General features: G+C 40.5%; 1 protein-coding gene and 1 long non-coding RNA gene across 3 annotated transcripts in view; one reads left to right on the forward strand and one right to left on the reverse strand.

Annotated features, from left to right (window-relative positions):
- Positions 1–9,052, reverse strand: part of LOC118388315 (tumor necrosis factor receptor superfamily member 8-like) — an 11,596-nt gene extending 2,544 nt beyond the window's left edge. The window contains exons 1-6 of one of the 2 annotated variants that reach the window (XM_035777231.2): positions 8,850–9,052; positions 7,559–7,604; positions 1,181–1,285; positions 785–965; positions 347–561; positions 38–163 (exon numbers count right to left, since the gene is read on the reverse strand). In XM_035777231.2, coding sequence (XP_035633124.1) covers positions 38–163; positions 347–561; positions 785–965; positions 1,181–1,285; positions 7,559–7,604; positions 8,850–8,909 — 733 coding nt within the window. In that variant the 5' untranslated portion in view covers positions 8,910–9,052. Of the gene's footprint in view, positions 1–37; positions 194–346; positions 562–784; positions 966–1,180; positions 1,286–7,558; positions 7,605–8,849 lie in introns of both variants that reach the window. The other variant, XM_035777230.2, reaches the window with a different exon arrangement.
- Positions 1–16,561, forward strand: part of LOC118388317 (uncharacterized) — a 21,876-nt gene extending 5,315 nt beyond the window's left edge. The window contains exon 5 of the long non-coding RNA XR_004826540.2: positions 15,853–16,561. This is a non-coding gene — a long non-coding RNA (uncharacterized LOC118388317). The remainder of the gene's footprint in view (positions 1–15,852) is intronic.
- The last annotated feature ends 2,932 nt before the right edge of the window (positions 16,562–19,493 follow it).

Below are 19,493 nucleotides of genomic sequence, written 5' to 3' on the forward strand. Positions count from 1 at the left end.
TGAGAGAGGGGATACTCTAGTCTTTTGAGAACTATACCATTGTCTTTTGTGGTAAGAGGGGGTGCAGAGGCAGACTCTGCAGGTGAGGTGTCACTGTCCACCTTGCATGGCTTTCTCCTGGTGGTGAGCTTGGTTGGGAGGGAGATGGAGGGGTCTCTCCTGGCTTGGGACAGAGAGGACCTGATGAGAACGTCTGGAATAAATAGACAACATGTGTGATTAAATGGCAGGGTGACGTCACGGGACAAGACCTCTAGTACTTGACTAGTGAAGCTTGTTAAAACGCTCAGAGCAGGAAATGCTTGGATTTCACTCAAATATGAGAAAGCTTTTCTAAGAGCCATACCCTCAGGAGACCAAACCAGTCGAGATGCGGATCTCGCGATGAGGAGTTCTATGTTGGTGCCGACACCACTGGATATAGCAGAACGAAGGGACATCTTTGAGCTTTGAGCAGGTGGAAGTGCAGTAGTTGTAGGAGAGGTGGGGGAAGTCTGGGCACACACACGATCCTGAGAGGCAGTGCCCTCTGTTACCATGGTCATTCCCTTATGGCCACAACTGGTAGGAGAGAAGCCAGGAGATAACGTGTTTATCTAAATGAGAAAGTACAGTGTTCGATACTACTAGTATTAATAATCATTTCCAATTGTTAGTTTCAAATGACTCAAATCCAGTAGAAGGAGCTACAGCATCATATTTGAGATATTTATAGGTAGACAACATGTGAATCAGTACAGTGCATGTGGTGCTCGGTACCAGTGTTCTGTAGCTGTGGACTCACACTGTGTGGGGTTTGCAGGACGTGGCTAGGTTTGCTGTGTTGGAGAAGGTGCCAGACACACACGGTTTACACCTCCTGCAGGTATACTGGGCAGTGCTGGCACAGAAAAAGCCCCTGTCACAGTGGCACTCACGGTTTGAGTCCCGGCGGCATTCCTTCACCTGTGTCAAGTGCCGATCAACTTTGCCCACCAACAAAGACAAGACACACAAACACACAAATTATCAATGAGACATTTGCTCTGAATATGTTTATCCACTCTATTCAAAAGTAAAATAACGGCAGCATTTTACATGAAACTATTGTTACCTTGAGTTAAACTACAAATTATGGGTATGATGTCTATTGTGTAGAGGAATGAACTAACACAAGGTAATGCCTATATCTAAAAGTTACCTGAGCAGGCTTCAGTACAGAAGTCACACTTAGGACGGCCATTAAGCTTGTACCAGTAGTAGCCATCGGGACAAGGGATACACTTACACTTGTTAATGATGAAGCCTACAAACACAAATGACAGAGAGGTGTTCACCTAATGTATCAACATCCTGATTACACACTCATTCCTTCCCTAAATCTTTCTCTCTCTCAATGCATTGTCACTTTAGTAAGTACAATGGGTTCACTGAAGTTAAGATCCAGGAATGGAAGAATGATTCCCCAAAGACTGTTCTGAATATGAAGTTGCCTGCAAACCACAACCAATCTTTCCTTTTAAAGATGCAATATGCAGACATCGCTCTGCCAGTTCCTGGTTGCTAAAATTATAATAGTTCGCCTAATTTAGATTGGTAGATTGGGTGGGCTATTTACAGATGGACTATGTACAGCTGCAACAATCATTTAGCTGCTCAGATAGCTGATGTTTAAAGTTAGTGAGGGAAATGTAAGTCTCCAGCTTCAGCGATTTTTGAAATTCGTTCCAGTCACTGGCAGCAGAGAACTGGAAGGGAAGGTGGCCAAAGGAGGTGTTGGCAGCTTTGGGGATGACCAGTGAGATATACCTGCTGGAGCGCGTGGTACGGGTGGGTGTTGTTATCGTGACCAGTGAGCTGAGATAAGGCGGGGCTTTACCTAGCATAGACTTATAGATGACCTGGAGTCAGTGGGTCTGGCAACGAATATGTAGTGAGGGCCAGCCGACTAGAGCGTACAGGTCGCAGTGGTGGGTGGTATAAGGTAATTTGGTAACAAAACAGATGGCACTGTGATAGACTGCATCCAGTTTGGATCGGTAGGATAGTCCGTTTTAGTAGGGTAAGTTTGAGTGAAGGAGGCTTTATTGCGAAATAGAAAGCCGATTCTAGATTTGATTTTGGATTGGAGATGTTTGATATGAGTCTGGAAGGAGAGTTTACAGTCTAGCCAGACACCTAGGTATTTGTAGTTGTCCACGTATTCTAGGTCAGAACCGTCCAGAGTAGTGATGCTAATCGGGCGGGTGGGTGCGGGCTGCGAATGGTTGAAAAGCATGCATTTGGTTTTACTAGCGTTTAAGAGCAGTTGGAGGCCACGGAAGGAGTGTTGTATGGCATTGAAGCTTGTTTGGAGGTTAGTTAACACAGTGTCCAAAGAGGGCCAGAAGCATACAGAATGGTGTCGTCTGCATAGAGGTGGATCAGGGAATCACCCGCAGCAAGAGCCGAGAATTGAACCCTGTGGTACCCCCATAGAGACTGCCAGAGGTCTGGACAACAGGCCCTCAGATTTGACACACTGAACTTTGTCTGCGAAGTAGTTGGTGAACCAGGCGAGGCAGTCATTTGATAAACCAAAGGCTATTGAGTCTGCCGATAAGAATACGGTGATTGACAGAGTCGAAAGCATTGGCCAGGTCGATGAAGACGGCTGCACAGTACTGTCTTTTATCAATGGCGGTTAGGATATAATTTAGTACCTTGAGCGTGGCTGAGGTGCACCCGTGACCAGCTCTTCTTAGACTTGCTGTCAATGAGAATGACAGATCGATAACTCACACTCTATGTGAATTTGTTGTGGCCGCCCAAAAAGTTACATATTGCAGCTGTGTCATAAGGAAGTGCTTTGTGGTTTGTGCAACAACATAGGACGAAAAAGGAAGTTGATGAGTAAGTACTTAAATTAGTCTCTGTTAGACAGTACACAAACAGGGCCGGCGACAGAAAAGTAGGTTACCTTTGCAAGTTTATCCAAAATTATTCCAACATCCAAACCAATGTCAGTCATCTAGTGGATACAGTATATGAAACATTGATCCGAACAATGCACTCGCCAACTTTCCTTCTATTTCACACCGGAAAAAGCATCCTATTGAGCAAAACAGTGCCCCTCTGTCTTACTATATGTAGCCCATGTATCTGATTCTGTCTGGCCAAAAAGAGTATGACATGCCACGAAAACTACAGAAAACTACAGGTAACAGCTAAAATAAAGGAAACACTTGAGTAAATGATACAAAGTATATTGAAAGCAGGTGCTTCCAAACAGGTGTGGTTCCTGAGATAATTAAGCAGTTAACATCCCATCATGCTTAGGGTCATGTATAAAAATGCCCAGTTGAACATTATTTTGGCTGCCATGACTAGAAGAAGAGATCTCAGTGACTTTGAAAGCGGGGTCTCAAAGGAGCATAGGGGGTTTACTTGCATCAAAACTGGGACCAAGAGACAGAAGCGTTTTTTTCAATCTCAAGGCGATCAGACTGTTAAATAGGCTTCACTAGTCAGCCTCCACACAGTACGCTGCTCTGAACTTAGTCACTTGCCGGCAACCACCCGGTTACTCAACCCTGCACCTTAGAGGCTGCTGCCCTATGTACATAGACATGAAATCACTGGTCACTTTAATAATGTTTACATGCTGTATTACTAATTTCATATGTGTGTATATACTGTATTCTAGTCAATGCCATCCTATTCAACTATTGCTCTATGTACTATTCTACTCTACATATTCTACAGATACACTAAATATTCTTTCCACATACTGTCCATAATATACATTCCATCACATCATATATATATATATATATATATATATATATATATATATATATATATATATATATGTTCCGGACTCCGACATTGCTTGTCCTAATATTTATATACTTCTTAATTCCATTATTTTACTTTTAGATCTGTGTGTATTCTTGTGAATTGTTAGATATTACTACACTGCATGAGCTAGACACGCAAGCATTTCGCTACAGCCTCAATAACATCTGCTAAATATGTGTATGTGACCAATAAAATTTGATTCGATTATGGGGTGAGACAGCATTTTACACCCCCATCAACAAAACACCAAATGATGTAATTTCTCGTGGAAGAATGGTGTCGCATCCTTCCAATAGAGTTCCAGACCCTTTTAAAATCTATGCCAAAGTAGATTGAAGCTATCTTGGAGCTGGTGGTGGCCCAACACCATTAAAACGCTTTGTGTTGGTGTTTCCTTTATTTTGGCAGTTACATGTACAGTGGGGCAAAAAAGTATTTAGTCAGCCACCAATTGTGCAAGTTCTCCCACTTAAAAAGATGAGAGAGGCCTGTAATTTTCATCATAGGTACACTTCAACTATGACAGACAAAATGAGGGGAAAAAATCCAGAAAATCACATTGTAGGATTTTTTATGAATTTATTTGCAAATTATGGTGGAAAATAAGTATTTGGTCACCTACAAACAAGCAAGATTTCTGGCTCTCACAGACCTGTAACTTCTGCTTTAAAGAGGCTCCTCTGTCCTCCACTCATTACCTGTATTAATGGCACCTGTTTGAACTTGTTATCAGTATAAAAGACACCTGTCCACAACCTCAAACAGTCACACTCCAAACTCCACTATGGCCAAGACCAAAGAGCTGTCAAAGGACACCAGAAACAAAAATGTAGACCTGCACCTGGCTGGGAAGACTGAATCTGCAATAGGTAAGCAGCTTGGTTTGAAGAAATCAACTGTGGGAGCAATTATTAGGAAATGGAAGACATACAAGACCACTGATAATCTCCCTCGATCTGGGGCCCCACGCAAGATCTCACCCCGTGGGGTCAAAATGATCACAATAACGGTGAGCAAAAATCCCAGAACCACACGGGGGGACCTAGTGAATGACCTACAGAGAGCTGGAAACATCATGCTTTGGGGCTGTTTTTCTGCAAAGGGACCAGGACGATCCGTGTAAAGGAAAGAATGAATGGGGCCATGAATCGTGAGATTTTGAGTGAAAACCTCCTTCCATTACCAAGGGCATTGGAGATGAAACGTGGCTGGGTCTTTCAGCATGACAATGATCCCAAACACACCACCCGGGCAACGAAGGAGTGGCTTCGTAAGAAGCATTTCAAGGTCCTGGAGTGGCCTAGCCAGTCTCCAGATCTCAACCCCATAGAAAATCTTTGGAGGGAGTTGAAAGTCCGTGTTGCCCAGCAACAGCCCCAAAACATCACTGCTCTAGAGGAGATCTGCATGGTGGAATGGGTAAAAATACCAGCAAAAGTGTGTGAAAACCTTGTGAAGACTTACAGAAAATTATTGACCCCTGTCATTACCAACAAAGGGTATATAACAAAGTATTGAGATAAACTTTTGTTATTGACCAAATACTTATTTTCCACCATAATTTGCAAATACATTCATTAAAAATCCTACAATGTGATTTTCTGGATTTTTTTTCTAATTATGTCTGTCATAGTTGAAGTGTACCTATGATGAAAATGTACAGGCCTCTCTCATCTTTTTAAGTGGGAGAACTTGCACAATTGGTAGCTGACTAAATACTTTTTTGCCCCACTGTATGTGCTCAGCTACTTCCTGTGCCATGACGTTTCATCATAGGCTCCGAAGTGGCAGTTTCTGAAAGTGTTGAATCCATTTTCAATTACTGAATGGTTAAAAAAGATTTTGCTGAATGAAAGCATGAAGTGAATTCACCATGTATCAGTAACCACGTTTCCATCCAACCTTTTTATGCGAGTAACGTACATGTCGGATAATGGAAACAGCTAATTTTGTCAGTAAACTTTCCAAATATCGACAAAACAAAATGCGCAAGACAAGATTGGATATTTTTGTTTTGGTAAAATTAATTATGCGAGTAATATTGATGGCAATATTGATATAATAACCATCATATGGAAGTAAACTTGGGAGTCACACAATGATTTGTTCTTCTGTGGACTTGTGGTTGTACTTAATTATCTGTTTAGCCAAATTATTATAATGGCGATTCTGATCCAACCATAAATTCATACATTGTGCCCCTGGCCTGAGAGGATGGAAGTTCAACATGTAGTTACAGTGGATGTAGTATGCTAACGTTAACTACCTGGCCTGGCTTATCGTTCCTTTGAAAATAAGTTAGGAGAGCAAGTATTTTAGCAAGGTAACCTAGGACAACAAAAACTAAAAAGCATGTACTGTATTGTATGACAGAGTCATAGACCGTTTAGTCAACATGAAAGAGGAGGATGACGTTGGCGTTTCTCTATAAATAGTGAGTCAACATGTTTTTTTCTACTTGCACGCACACACATATTTGCACACAGAAATCAGTACCATGGACAGCCACATCATATGTATCTTACGTTGTTGATTGGACTAAATCGTTTTTGGTATGTTTTAGTTTTCACTGTATTAGACTAAGCATTGGTAATTAGATGACGTTGAAATGTCGAAGTTGAAATGGTTCTGGAATAGTGGAGGCAGCTCCTGTTTTCTTTGTGACTTAACTCGGTGGTTCTAAATCAATAGTTCCTTAGTATTGATTGACCATGCTGCAGGTCATGTAACTGTTTGTACATGCAATTTGTTTTGTGGACTTTCCAGTTTTGGAAGGAAACAAATGTGTGGTTGAATTTATTCTGCCACTGTGTATTTTTATTGTCTCGGGTTTAGGCCTATATATCACGGTGTCAAGGCATATGAAGTTGAACTAACAGGTTATTGAGCAAACATCGCACAACACATTTTACCCACGCACCGCTACTGTTTATTAGGCTACAGATGAAATACGCTATTATGAACTTCAGAAGGTGTTGAAAGTGCACGCGGTGATTAATGCTCCTGTCCAATAAATATCGAGGGCCTTATTCTGGAGACATGATTATCGATGCTTGGTTGCTTTTTGACTAATACAAATAATATCGCTCTTTCATCTATAATAATCTCATCATGTAGGCTACATGTGTCAAACTCATTCCACAGAGGGATGCGTGTCTGTGGGTTTTCGCTCCACCCTTGTACTTGATTGATTGAATTAAAGTCACAAATTAGTAAGGAACTCCCCTCACCTGGTTGTCTAGGTTTTAATTGAAAGGAAAAAACAAAAACCTGCAGACACTCGGCCCTGGGTGGAATGACCCGGATGTAGGCTATCCTACCCAAAATGTTTCTGCCAGCTGTTGGCTAGAGCGCATGTGCCAAGACCAGAGTGGGCACATTTGCAATATAAGGCTAAACATTTTTTTAACAAAACCATCAGTCATTTATTCTTTACAAAACCAATAGTAGAGTTGAAAATTCGATGGAAACCCATTTAACTTGTATTCTTTATTTGGTACATGAGAATTTAACCGAAAAAGTTATGTTTATGTGCAGCACGTCATCACGCACAGCCTTTTCTCCACAACTGGTCAATTTGATGGAAACATCTCAGGTGGGAAAATGCGAATATTGTTTTTACGTGGATTTTAGCATGAAGATATGTTGCCAATTAGATGGACACGTAACTACTGTGAGACAAGTGTAATCTTTCACCACACTTTTATACTCTAGATCAGGGGGAAGCTGATTACGTTACCTGGGTCACAATTACGAGGACAGCTAGACAACAACACAGAACAAACCTGAGAGAGAGAGAGAGAGAGAGAGAGAGAGAGAGAGAGAGAGGGGAGAATATTTTTCATTAGAATAATCATTATTTTATTTCGCAACAACAGGATATTTCAGTTCCCAGAGTGAACGTCAGCTATGACGAACATTGCACGCACGATGGAAATGCCAAGGCCACCTCACACTTATCTACAGGACACCTAAATTTCCTCTCAAAACCACAAACCAGTATCCAGTTCAGAAAACAGTGACCAATGTGACAGAATGTACCAACAAATACCTGGCGAAACCACCCACACAAACAAACCAACAAATTATTGGTTAAAAAAAAATGATACAAAACAAAAAACTGAATGGTATTATAATACTAGTTATTATTATTATTTGTAGTAATAGTATAGTATTATCTCCCTATTGGGAAAGATTGTTTGACTAAGAGGACAAATTCCAAAGGGTCATCTTGAGCTCCACATTCAAGTTCATGTTGACACATATTAAGCTTATTATGGCTGTAGGCTACTGGCAATCAAAACAATATTAGGCCAAATCAATAATAGTGTTGTCATAAGTGAAGTTTTTGTTAAGCAACAAAAAAAAACAACTACACAATTTAAACTCTTATATTAACAGTTCTTTCAGATTGATAAGCTTTATAAAACAGTCAATAAACTAACCCCCTGGTGTTAACTAACATGTTATGAGAGCATTCTTGATTTCAATGGATGACCTGCTCTACATATAACTATGTACAATACCAGAATGACTTTTTACTGGCAGTATAGGACCAATTACCATCAGGCCTCGCTGGGGTTTTGGTTAAAAGGGTTTCTGTTCCTGTAAGAGCAGTGGCTACCTAGTCATTTCTTTCTTGTTCATTTACATTTACATTTAAGTCATTTCACTTACCTGCAGGCTATTTTCCATTAAAACATGTATCACCCAAGAGAGAATAGTGTTACATTTAAGAATAATGGTTACACTGCCATTTATAACAATGTCAAATGTAACAGACTACTGTAATTGTAACTATAAAATATTTATTATAAACACAAATAAAAACACCAATAACAACAATCATAATAACATATGATAATAAACCACCATCATCATCTCCACAATAATCATAAACATGTAGTCATAATAATTTACTAGGTCTCATCATCCTCCTCATTAAAAATGCAATTACATTAGGTCTACCTAAACTAAACCCAATCGCATCAGTAAAACGGTTGTAAAATACGGTTGGCTAGGCTACTCACCAGATTAAAAAAGCAAAGTATTCTCAAATGATATGAGGTAATACGGCGTTGATAATCCATTTCAAACTACTGAGATGCTAGTTGTAAAAAATGTCGTTTTTCAAAAGAAACAAGCCGAAACGTGTTGTTTTACCATGCCTGATTGAATCTCTCTCTGATCAAGGTGCTCAAATAGATGCAGTGGAGGTTTTGTTCATGTTCGAGTTTGGCGGGGTTATGTCGTCAGTGGGTTGTCCAATAAAGAAGCAGATTAACATAGCGCGGGTGTTGGCCATTTCCATCTGTGGTAATCGCTCGTGGACCGACTCGGGTAACATATCAGATAATGAAGAATTTACGCGACATTTAAATTCTGGTTTTCCCAGATCACACCTGTGGTGAAGAATTTACAGCACTAGAGGCTTAGCCTGATTGCCATCTGTTCATTTATTACATTACACTCTTTGCCGCTTCTGTCATTTGTCAAATGTCAGAATGTTAGCTAAAAAGACTGGTACCCAGACACGTTACTAGAGGCTTCACTAAAACCAACTTTCTGATATAAACTACTAGAGGCATCATAATGGAATGATAATGTCAAGTAGAAGTAATTACCATTAAAAAATGTTGACCTTCCCACAGTCAGTGGTATAAAGAAACTGAGTATCTGTACTTTATTTTACTATTTATATTTTTGACAACTTTCAAGCCTACTTTTACTCCGCTACATTCCCCAAGAAAATATATACTTTCTACTCCCATACATTTTCCTTGACACCCAAAATTACTCTTTACATTTTGAATGCTTAGCAGGACAGGAAAATGGTCCAATTCGTGGTCATCTCTACTGCCTCTGATCTGGTGGACTCACTTAACACAAATGCTTTGTTTGTAAATTATGTCTGAGTGTTGGATTGTGCCCATACCTATCCATCAATTTTAAAAACAAAACAATTGTGCCATCTGGTTTGCATAATATAAAGAATTTGAAATTATTTATAGCATTTACTTTCTAGTTTTTATTATTTAAATTCATACAATACATTATGAATTTATAATGTCTAAAATCCCCCCCACCCCTCACCGGCAATGTGCTAGCATGTAAAATAAATCATGGGATAAAAACAATCTGCTGCTGTCTCCTGGGAGATCGAGTCCTGTGTTCGTCAGGCTCAGCTGAACCAGTCTGATCCAGGAAACGGTTGTTGTAAGGCTTTGTTTGTGCCAGATTCAGTTGCTCTGAAATTCTTCAGCTGGCCCATGCTACTCACCTCACCTGTCACCCTGGCATGAACCGGACTGTCGCCTTACTGCAGCAGCGATTGTGGTGGCCCACCATGGTGAGAGACGCTTGGGAATTCATCTCAGCCTGCTCGGTCTGTGCCCGGAACAAAACCTCCATCAAACCTACGTCCGGTCGGCTTCGCCCTCTTCCCATACCCAGTCGCCCCTGGTCACACATAGCTCTAGACTTCATCACTGGCCTTCCTCCATCTAACAGTAACTCAGTCCAGGACCACAGGCCCCGTTGTCATTGCACCTGGAGGAGGGACTGGTCTGTTTCTCGTGCCTCTGCCAGGACCCAATCCCAAGCTAACCGTTCCCGTGCTCCAGTCTACGCTCCAGATCAAAAGGATTTCCATACCTCACACCCTGACAAGGCGGGTTGTGCACCAGATGGCGCCCTTGGGGGCTTCTGCCACACCCCCTAGTGGTCATCCGGTGTCTGCTTGACCTGCAGCCATTCCCCCAGTACTCTCTCTCTCTCTCTCTCTCTCTCTCTCCACTGCTTTTGAGGTGCACATGTCCGTTTAGAAGTTTGACCAATGGATGTACTGCTAGTTCTGCTCCCCATGGGACCCCATAGGCTCACATGGATAGGCGGAGTTCAAGGTAAAGACAAAATTATGAACCTGGACATTAAAACACTGGTGGATTTCCTGGAAACTGAGGAGTCCATTCAAATTGAATGTCTTTGAAAGTATACATACCCTTCTTAGACCAATAATCTGATATAAATGGTTTCTTACACAATAATTATTATTTATTACGCCATATTGGCGAGTATGAATGCAATTTAAGATTAGTTCTCATATGCTTCTTTGTAGCTTTCCACACATTTACTGAGTGTGCTATAATGGGTCCAAACAATAACACACATTTTCTAGGAGTCAATCCAGAAAAGAATACATTTTGTAATCTAATTGGTGAAACTACTGACTCTTCTACAGCACGCCAAGGAACAGAAGCCTCTGGGTTTAACCAGGTCTTCAGGGAATTCATTTGGAATGATAGGCGATACATTTTTTGGATTTGGAACTGCAAGTCCACCTGATGCTTTTGTTCTCTGTTGTGTTGCATATTTAATCTGTGGTCTCTTTCTCCCCCAAATGAACTTCTTTATGACAGAGTAAAGTTGAGACCAATGGTCTATAGGAGGAGGCAGTGGTAGCATGGAACTCATAAAATTGATATGAGGAAGGATAATTGAGATTTTGATCATTGAGATTCTAGCATGCAAAGAAGTGGCCATATCAGACCATCGTTTTCTGTATTTTTGGATCTTTTGAAAGGTTTCTAAGTAGTTCTTCCTGCCAGTAGTGTGAATAGATGGGGATATGGTAATGCCTAAGTACGTGATTTGTTTCTTCACTGGGATCATGGGTGGTAGTTGCACGCTTCACATAGCTGAGTTAAGAGCTAGTAGAGCTGATGTAGACCAGTTGATCGGAAAATAGACATTATTGGCTGGAGGGATTTCTGAGCGTTTGCGATGTAGAGCAGTATGTCATCTGCATACAGAGAAATTGCTTGTTCAGTTTGTTTGATTTTGATATGTGAGGAAGCCTAATGTTGACGTATGCTTTGTGCCAGCGGTTCAAGAGGGAGCAAATAGCATAGTGGAGGCGGGACAGCCTTGTTTACGTCCTCGTTGTATGATAAATGGATTAGAATGGGTAGTGCCAGTAGATATAATAGAAGAATGATTTACATGTATGGCGCGAATCATTTGTATAAATCTGGTCCCAAAACCAATATGTTCAAGAACAAGCCATAGATATTCCCACTCTAAGCAGTCAAAGGCTTTCTCTGCATCTAATGACACACAGCACACGATGTATCCAGATAGGACGCCTCAACAACCACATGAAACATACGGCACACGTTATCGGCTGCCTCACGATCCTTCATAAACCCTGTTTGTTCAGGATGTATGAGCTTGTTAATAACTATCTCTTGACTAGAACTTTGGCATACATCTTCATTTATGTTCCGATTAAACTCATTGGCCAAAAATTAGCACAATTTGTGAGGTATTTTCCTTTCTTAGGGATATAATAGCTGTATTGATGTTTCTGTGGAATTGTACTTTTTCAATAGAAATGTTAGGTCCTAGCTCATCCCAACAGTTGAGAATGAGTTCAGGAGGTATTCCATCAATACCAGGCGATTTTTATCTATCTTATTTAAAAAAGCAGCTTTCAGTTCAGATAAAGTGACAGGTTCCTCTAGTAAAATTATATATTCTTGAGAATGTTTGGGCAACTTAAGGTTCTCCAGGAACTGCCGACAAGCAGAAGTATCAAAGCTATGTGATGAACTGTATAAATCTGAATATGCTCTACAAGTTGCATTTATTTCTGTAGGATCCAGATTTCAATCCCCTAGTAGATCTGATCAACTGTATTAATCTTGTTTCAGCATGTTTAAACTGAAGTGACAGTAAGTGGCTAGGACTACTCCCTTGAAAATAGTGTTTTTGTCACATCCTTTGCATAATGAATTCTGCTCTACGTCGCAACAGGTCATTAAGTTCCTGTGTAATTGTTCTTAGCTCAATTTCTCACTCTGTTGACTAGTTATTTTTAAGAGAGTCTCTGCATTTTACAATGATTTTCCAATTCACTGATTTTCTGTAAATTATAAGAAAAATGTGTAGTGTTTCCTCTTATGAAACCTTTAACCTTTAATACCATAGTTGAGTCCTTATTTCTAAAAAGTATTTTAAATTGGCTCTAAACTGAAAGATGAAGTCAGAGTTGTGTAGTAAATATTATTACTATTATCACGCTTTTTCATTGGGAAGATTTGAAATGTATAAAGAAATCAAATGAACATGGTCGGCAGATGTTAATGCGAGTGTAGCGAAATGCTTGTGCTTCTTGTTCTGACAGTGTAGTAATATCTAACAAGTAATCTAACAAATTCATAGCAACTACCTTGTACACACAAATGCAATAAAGAGATGGAATAAGAATATATATACATATAAATATATGGATGAACGATGGCCGTGCCACATAGGCAAGATGCAATAGATAGTATGAAATACAGTTGTCGGAAGTTTACATACATCTTAGCCAAATACATTTAAACTCAGTTTTTCACAAACCCTGACATTTAATCCTAGTAAAAATTCCCTGTTTTAGGTCAGTTAGGATCACCACTTTATTTTAAGAATGAGAAATGTCAGAATAGTAGTAGAGAGAATAATTTATTTCAGCTTTTATTTATTTCATCACATTCCCAGTGGGTCAGAAGTTTACATACACTCAATTAGTATTTGGTAGCATTGCCTTTAAATAGTTTAACTTGGGTAAAAATGTTCGGGTAGCCTTCCACAAGCTTCCCACAATAAGTTGGGTGAATTTTGGCCCATTCCTCCTGACAGAGCTCATAAGAGTCAGGTTTGTAGGCCTCCTTGCTCGCACACTCTTTTTCAGTTCTGCCCACAAATTTTATATCGGATTGAGGTCAGGGCTTTGTGATGGCTACTCCAATACCTTGATCTTATTGTCCTTTAGTCATTTTGCCACAAGTTTGGAAGTATGCTTGGGTTCATTGTCCATTTGGAAGACACATTTGTGACCACGCTTTAACTTCCTGACTGATGTAATGAGATGTTGTTCCAATATATCCTCATAATTTTCCTTCCTCAAGATGCCATCTATTTTGTGAAGTGGCTTGCAAACCTCCCCCTTTTTTCTCCAAACACGGCGATGGTCATTATGGCCAAACAGTTGTATTTTTGTTTCATCAGAAGACATGTCTCCAAAAAGTACAATCTTTGTCTCCATGTGCAGTTGCAAACCGTAGTCTGTCTTTTTTATGGATTTTTTGGAGCAGTGGCTTCTTCCTTGCTGAGCGCCCTTTCAGGTTATGTCGATATAGGACTCGTTTTGCTGTGGATATAGATACTTTTGTACCTGTTTCTTCCAGCATCTTCACAAGGTCCTTTGCTGTTGTTCTGGGATTGATTTGCACTTTTTGCATCAAAGTACATTCATCTCTAGGAGACAGAATGCATCTCCTTCCTGAGCGGTATGACGGCTGCGTGGTCCCATGGCGTTTATAGTTGCGTACTATTGTTTGTACAGATGAACGTGGTACCTTTAGGCGTTTGGAAATTGCTCCCAAGGATGAACCAGACTTGTGTAGGTCTACATTTATTTTCTGAGGTCTTGGCTGATTTTAAAAAAAATAATCCCATGATGTCAAGCAGAGGCACTGAGTCTGAAGGTAGACCTTGAAATACATACACAGGTACACCTCCAATTGACTCAAATTATGTCAATTAGCCTATCAGAAGCTTCTAAAGCCATGACATCATTTTCTGGAATTTTCCAAGCTGTTGAAAAGGCACTATCAACTTAGTGTATGTAAACTTCTGTCCCACTGGTATTGTGATACAGTGAATTATAAGTGAAATAATCTGTCTGTAAACAATTGTTGGTAAAATTACTTGTTTCAGGCACAAAGTAGATGTCCTAACCGACTTGCCAAAACTAGTTTGTTAACAAGAAATTTGTGGAGTGGTTGAAAAACAAGTTAATGACTCCAACCGAAGTGTATGTAGACTTCCCACTTCAACTGTACATATGAGATGAGTAATGTAGGATATGTAAACATGATTAAAGTGGCATTATTAAAGTGACTAGTGATACCTTTATTAAAGTGGCCAGTGATTTGGGTCTCTATGTTGGCAGCAGTCTCTCTATGTTATTGATGGCTGTTTAGCAGTCTGATGGCCTAGAGATAGAAGCTGTTTTTCAGTCTCTCGGTTCCAGCTTTGATGCACCTGTACTGACCTCGCCTTCTAGCTGGGTGAATAGGCAATGACCCGGGTGGTTGATGACCTTGATGATCCTTTTGGCTTTCGTGTGACATCACGTGCTGTAGGTGTCCTGGAGGGCAGGTAGTTTGCGGGGTTGAGACCCAGAGCCTTAAGCTTAATGATGTTGAATGCTGAGCTGTAGTCAATGAACAGCATTCTTACATAGGTATTCCTCTTGTCCAGATGGGATAGGGCCATGTGTAGTGTGATGGTGAATTGCATCGTCTGTGGACGATATGATTCTTGACTAGTCTCTCAAAGCACTTCGTGATGACAGAAGTGAGTGCTTCGGGGCGATAGTCATTTAGTTCAGTTATCTTTGCCTTCTTTGGTACAGGAACAATGGTGGCCATCTTGAAGCATGACTGGGATAGGGAGCGATTGAATATGTCCGTAAACACACCAGCCAGCTGGTCTGCGCATGCTCTGAGGATGCTAGGGACGCTACGGCTAGGGATGCTGTCTGGGCCAGCAGCCTTGCAAGGGTTAACACGTTTTAAATGTCTTATTCATGTGGGCCACGTAGAAGGAGAGGGGGGGGCGCATACTATTTTATTTTATAGAAGCCAGATAAACTTTCAACAACATGTCGGTTATACTGAACACTACTGAAGAGATAATTGGTTAGCTAGCTAACAGTTGTGATGAAGACTTACTTAGCTAGCTGCTAACGTTATTAGCTGTTACATTACTTTCCCAATCACCCAGCTAGCTGGAACGCTAGTTCTCTAGCTAGCTAGCTTGCTGGTGCTCTTTTTGTCGAAGTTCATAATGATCACAAGTTAATTAGATCAAATGTTCCTCAAAACTCATTGGAGTTGTGGAAAAATGATCTTGACCAGTTCACTTAATCCATAGGTTCCCCGGTGCTTGCATGGCCCCGTTGTTGAATCTTCTTCCTCTCAACAGGACCAGTGGCGTGGTGCTCACTGCAGTGCTCGTGGTTGTCCTCGCCCAGTGATGCCACAAATTCCTTGACGTCTTGTGCTGTGGTGAATGACAGACACTCTCCCGTGTGTGGCCCGGAGCATTGCTGGATAGGTGAGGAGTGACTGGATGCCTCTCAGTCTGAGTTTGTTCCGGACCTCGTTGAAGACTTTGCAGTGTGTGTGTGCTGTAGAAAAACCACAGAACATTACCATCATGGTGAATGAACTCTGCTGCTCCGGCTCCTTGTAGAATGGCTTGGCGGTCGTTGTATCGGGGACCTTGAAGATCAGCGTCCTCGGGTCTGTCTGAAGCATTACTAGTTCCGGGTCCCGAGTAGATGCGATGGGCTCTTTCTATTTCAATTTTGTGAGATATTGATGGGATCCATTTAGGGATCTGTAGGAATTCAATGGGATCGTCAGTCTCGTCTCCTTCTTTTGAATAAATGAATCTTACATTTGAGCGACGTGAGTGGTCCTCCATTTCTGCCATCTTGAGCTGCATCTTCTCCAGTTGTGAAGAACAGTCGTTGATTTTCCGTTTGCTTTCCCTATTTTCACCTTGCAGATTGTCCACTTTAGTAGACAGATTGTCAATCACTTTCATCCTTCTCTCAATGTCGATTGTAATAGCTTCAACAGCCACGAAAGTCTCTTGATGTTTTCTTTTGAGTGGTTCCACCGCCTCAGCTAACACCCGCTGCAGCATATCCTTGAGAGAGTTCTGTTGCTTGGCTAACGCCTCAGAAATTGCGCCAGCTATGAAGGCCTCAGTTTCAGTGCTGAGGGCGGTCTTCTGACACTTAACTGTAGGGGAAGAAGTCTGAGAAGCACCGTTTACCTTACCTCCTTGGGTACTCGGCATTGTTAGTCAGTCTTGGGTTTGTTGTTTAAGAGCTCCTTTTTAAAATAATGTAATAAACTATGCAGTGTTTTAGTGACGAGCGACCATAACGGCCGTTGATAACTTTTTGCATTTACCTTCACTTTTGATACTTAAGTATATTTTAGCATGTACTATTACTTTTGATTCTTCAGTATATTTAAAACCAGATACTTTTACTGAAGTAGTATTTTACTGGGTGACTTACTTGAGTACAGGTGTGCCAAGCTTATAGCATGATACCCAAGAAGACTCAGGGCTGTAATCGCCGTCAAAGGTGGTTCAACAACGTTCTGAATAAAGGGTCTGAATACTTATGTAAATGCAATATTTCAGTCTTTTTTTATATACATGTGCAAATATCTCTAAGCCTGAGAAACAAAACTATTTAATCGATTTTAGAATAATGCTGTAACATAACAAAATGTGGAAAAAGTATTGTAACAGAACGTAGTTAAACAACAAGGAGAAACTGATTCAGACAGGACAGTTATCCAGGGTCTCTTCTTCAGGAAGCAATAGTGACATTATGTAGGTCTAATCCAAAAATGTGCTAGAGTTACTCATACACTTGGTGAATGCCCATGGTGTTCTGGGGGGTTTTCCTTCTTTATTAACAGTGATGAGGGTGAGAGGTCCTCTTCAGATCATCTGTAAGGAGGGTATATCAACAGTCATTCATCAAATAATAATACTTCGCTATTTCAGTCATAGCCCTCATATTATTTTGGTTAAAAATACTTGAACCGCAAATCATAATCACAGCTCAAGATAAATATATTAGATTAAGTAAATGCACTTAGCCTGCTTTTTGACCTGTCGAAGTGTGCAGATCACTCTGTCGTGGAGCTCTATGCATCCACAATCCCTAAGGGAGGAGGGAAAACAGTGTATCAATTTCAAACAGATAAACTAAACTGGTTGGGTTAGCTTTTTTTCTGTGTAGAATTAATTTATGCTATCCAGTCATAGCCCAGTAAAGACTGCTGTCTCTCTGAGGCTGACATCTGCGCCAGTCCAGGGGATTGGAATGTGTCGTTATCCACCTCCCTCTATGGACACAAGCAGAGGGACACATTTTTAATGAGACTATAAAAGGTGAAATGTGCTGCTCAATAAAAACGCAGCAGTGAGTTCAGTGAGATCAAGCAGTTGTATTGCTCCCCTTTGATGATGCAGTGCTATCTAATGAGAGAATATATACCTAGCTTTCTTTAAATGGTCTATGATAGTAGTAACAGAGTAATTGCAACAGTAACAACTTTGGTTTAGGACTATCAAATTAAACCTTAATTGGAAATTAGCCTAGTCATTGCTTTTTAATTGTATAGAACTGTCCACACACCACTTCTGTAATAACAAAATCACACGTTCACTCTCCTGATTATAGAGAATGGGCCTTGTAAAGGCCCTCCTAATATCCAGTGATTTGACAAGACTTGCAAGACAGCCGTTGGCTCGGTCTTGAAAAAGTCCTGTGTAAACAGTAGTGTGTTCTGCAGCTTGGCCTGGTTTGAGCTTGTGTCCTGTGGTAAGGGATGGTGTGGAGGTCTGACAGAGGGTGACTTTCACACATTCCTCTGCCTCACCCGAGGAAAACGGGTTCAGCATTATTTTCTATGGAAATCTTATGATGTGACTGATATGCCAATAATAGTCTAGAGCACAGTTACATACACACAATAATGTGATTATTGTGGATAATAAGATTAATATAATAGTTTGTTTAAAACATTTACATGCTTTGCAAGAATAACTATTTCCCTAATAATCTTGTTTACATGGACACATCTGAAGTCAGGCTTCTGATGGGACTTTTGATGAATGCAGAAAATCGGCAATGACCATGTTATTTTTGCGAATACTTTTTTATTCTGAGTTCGGACATATAACGTTTGTATGTGAAAACTATAAGATGCATACTTACAGTTTTTCCAAACTCACTTCACTGCTTGCTGATTATACACTGTACTGCAATATTGTAGCGGGTTTACTAATGCGTTAGCTCTAGTAGTAGCAATATTGACTATGACTTTAGCTAATATAGTGACAATGATGTAGGCTGTGTGTAGCGGTTATGATATGAGGGTTTTGCTTGGAAAGGTTTTTTCGACTGGTCACAGACAGCTGATGTGTTGTGCACTGAAGTCCAAAAGTGAAGGGAAAAGGTGAGAAGAGGAGAGCGTGTAGATGCAAGAGGAATTAACGAGCAAAGTGATCATGCTGTATGTGGCTGCTATGAAAGTGAACTGTGTTTCAAATCAAACTTTATTTCTCATATGTGCAGAATACAACAAGTGTAGACCTTACCGTGAAATGCTTACTTACAAGCCCTTAACCAACAGTGCAGTTCAGGTTCAGGTAAGAAAATATTTAACAAATAAACTAAAGTAAAAAATTATAAAAAGTAACACAATAAAATAACAATAACGAGTCTATATACAGGGGGTACCGGTACCGAGTCAATGTGCGGGGACACAGGTTAGTCGAGGTAATTTGTACATTTAGGTAGGGGTGAAGTGACTATGCATAGATAATAAACAGCTGGTAGCAGCAGTTTACAAAACAAATGGAGGGGGTTGCATGTCAATGTAAATAGTCTGGTGGCCATTTGATCAGGAGTGTATTCATTCTGACGATTATGTTGAAAAATATTTCTTAAACTGAAGAAAACGGAACGGAACGGGGAGAAACATACCTGTATTTGTCCAATAGAAACTCTAGTTTGCGACGCTTGG

Source organism: Oncorhynchus keta, chromosome 10 (assembly GCF_023373465.1).
Source record: "Oncorhynchus keta strain PuntledgeMale-10-30-2019 chromosome 10, Oket_V2, whole genome shotgun sequence".
NCBI classification, from domain to species: domain Eukaryota; kingdom Metazoa; phylum Chordata; class Actinopteri; order Salmoniformes; family Salmonidae; genus Oncorhynchus; species Oncorhynchus keta.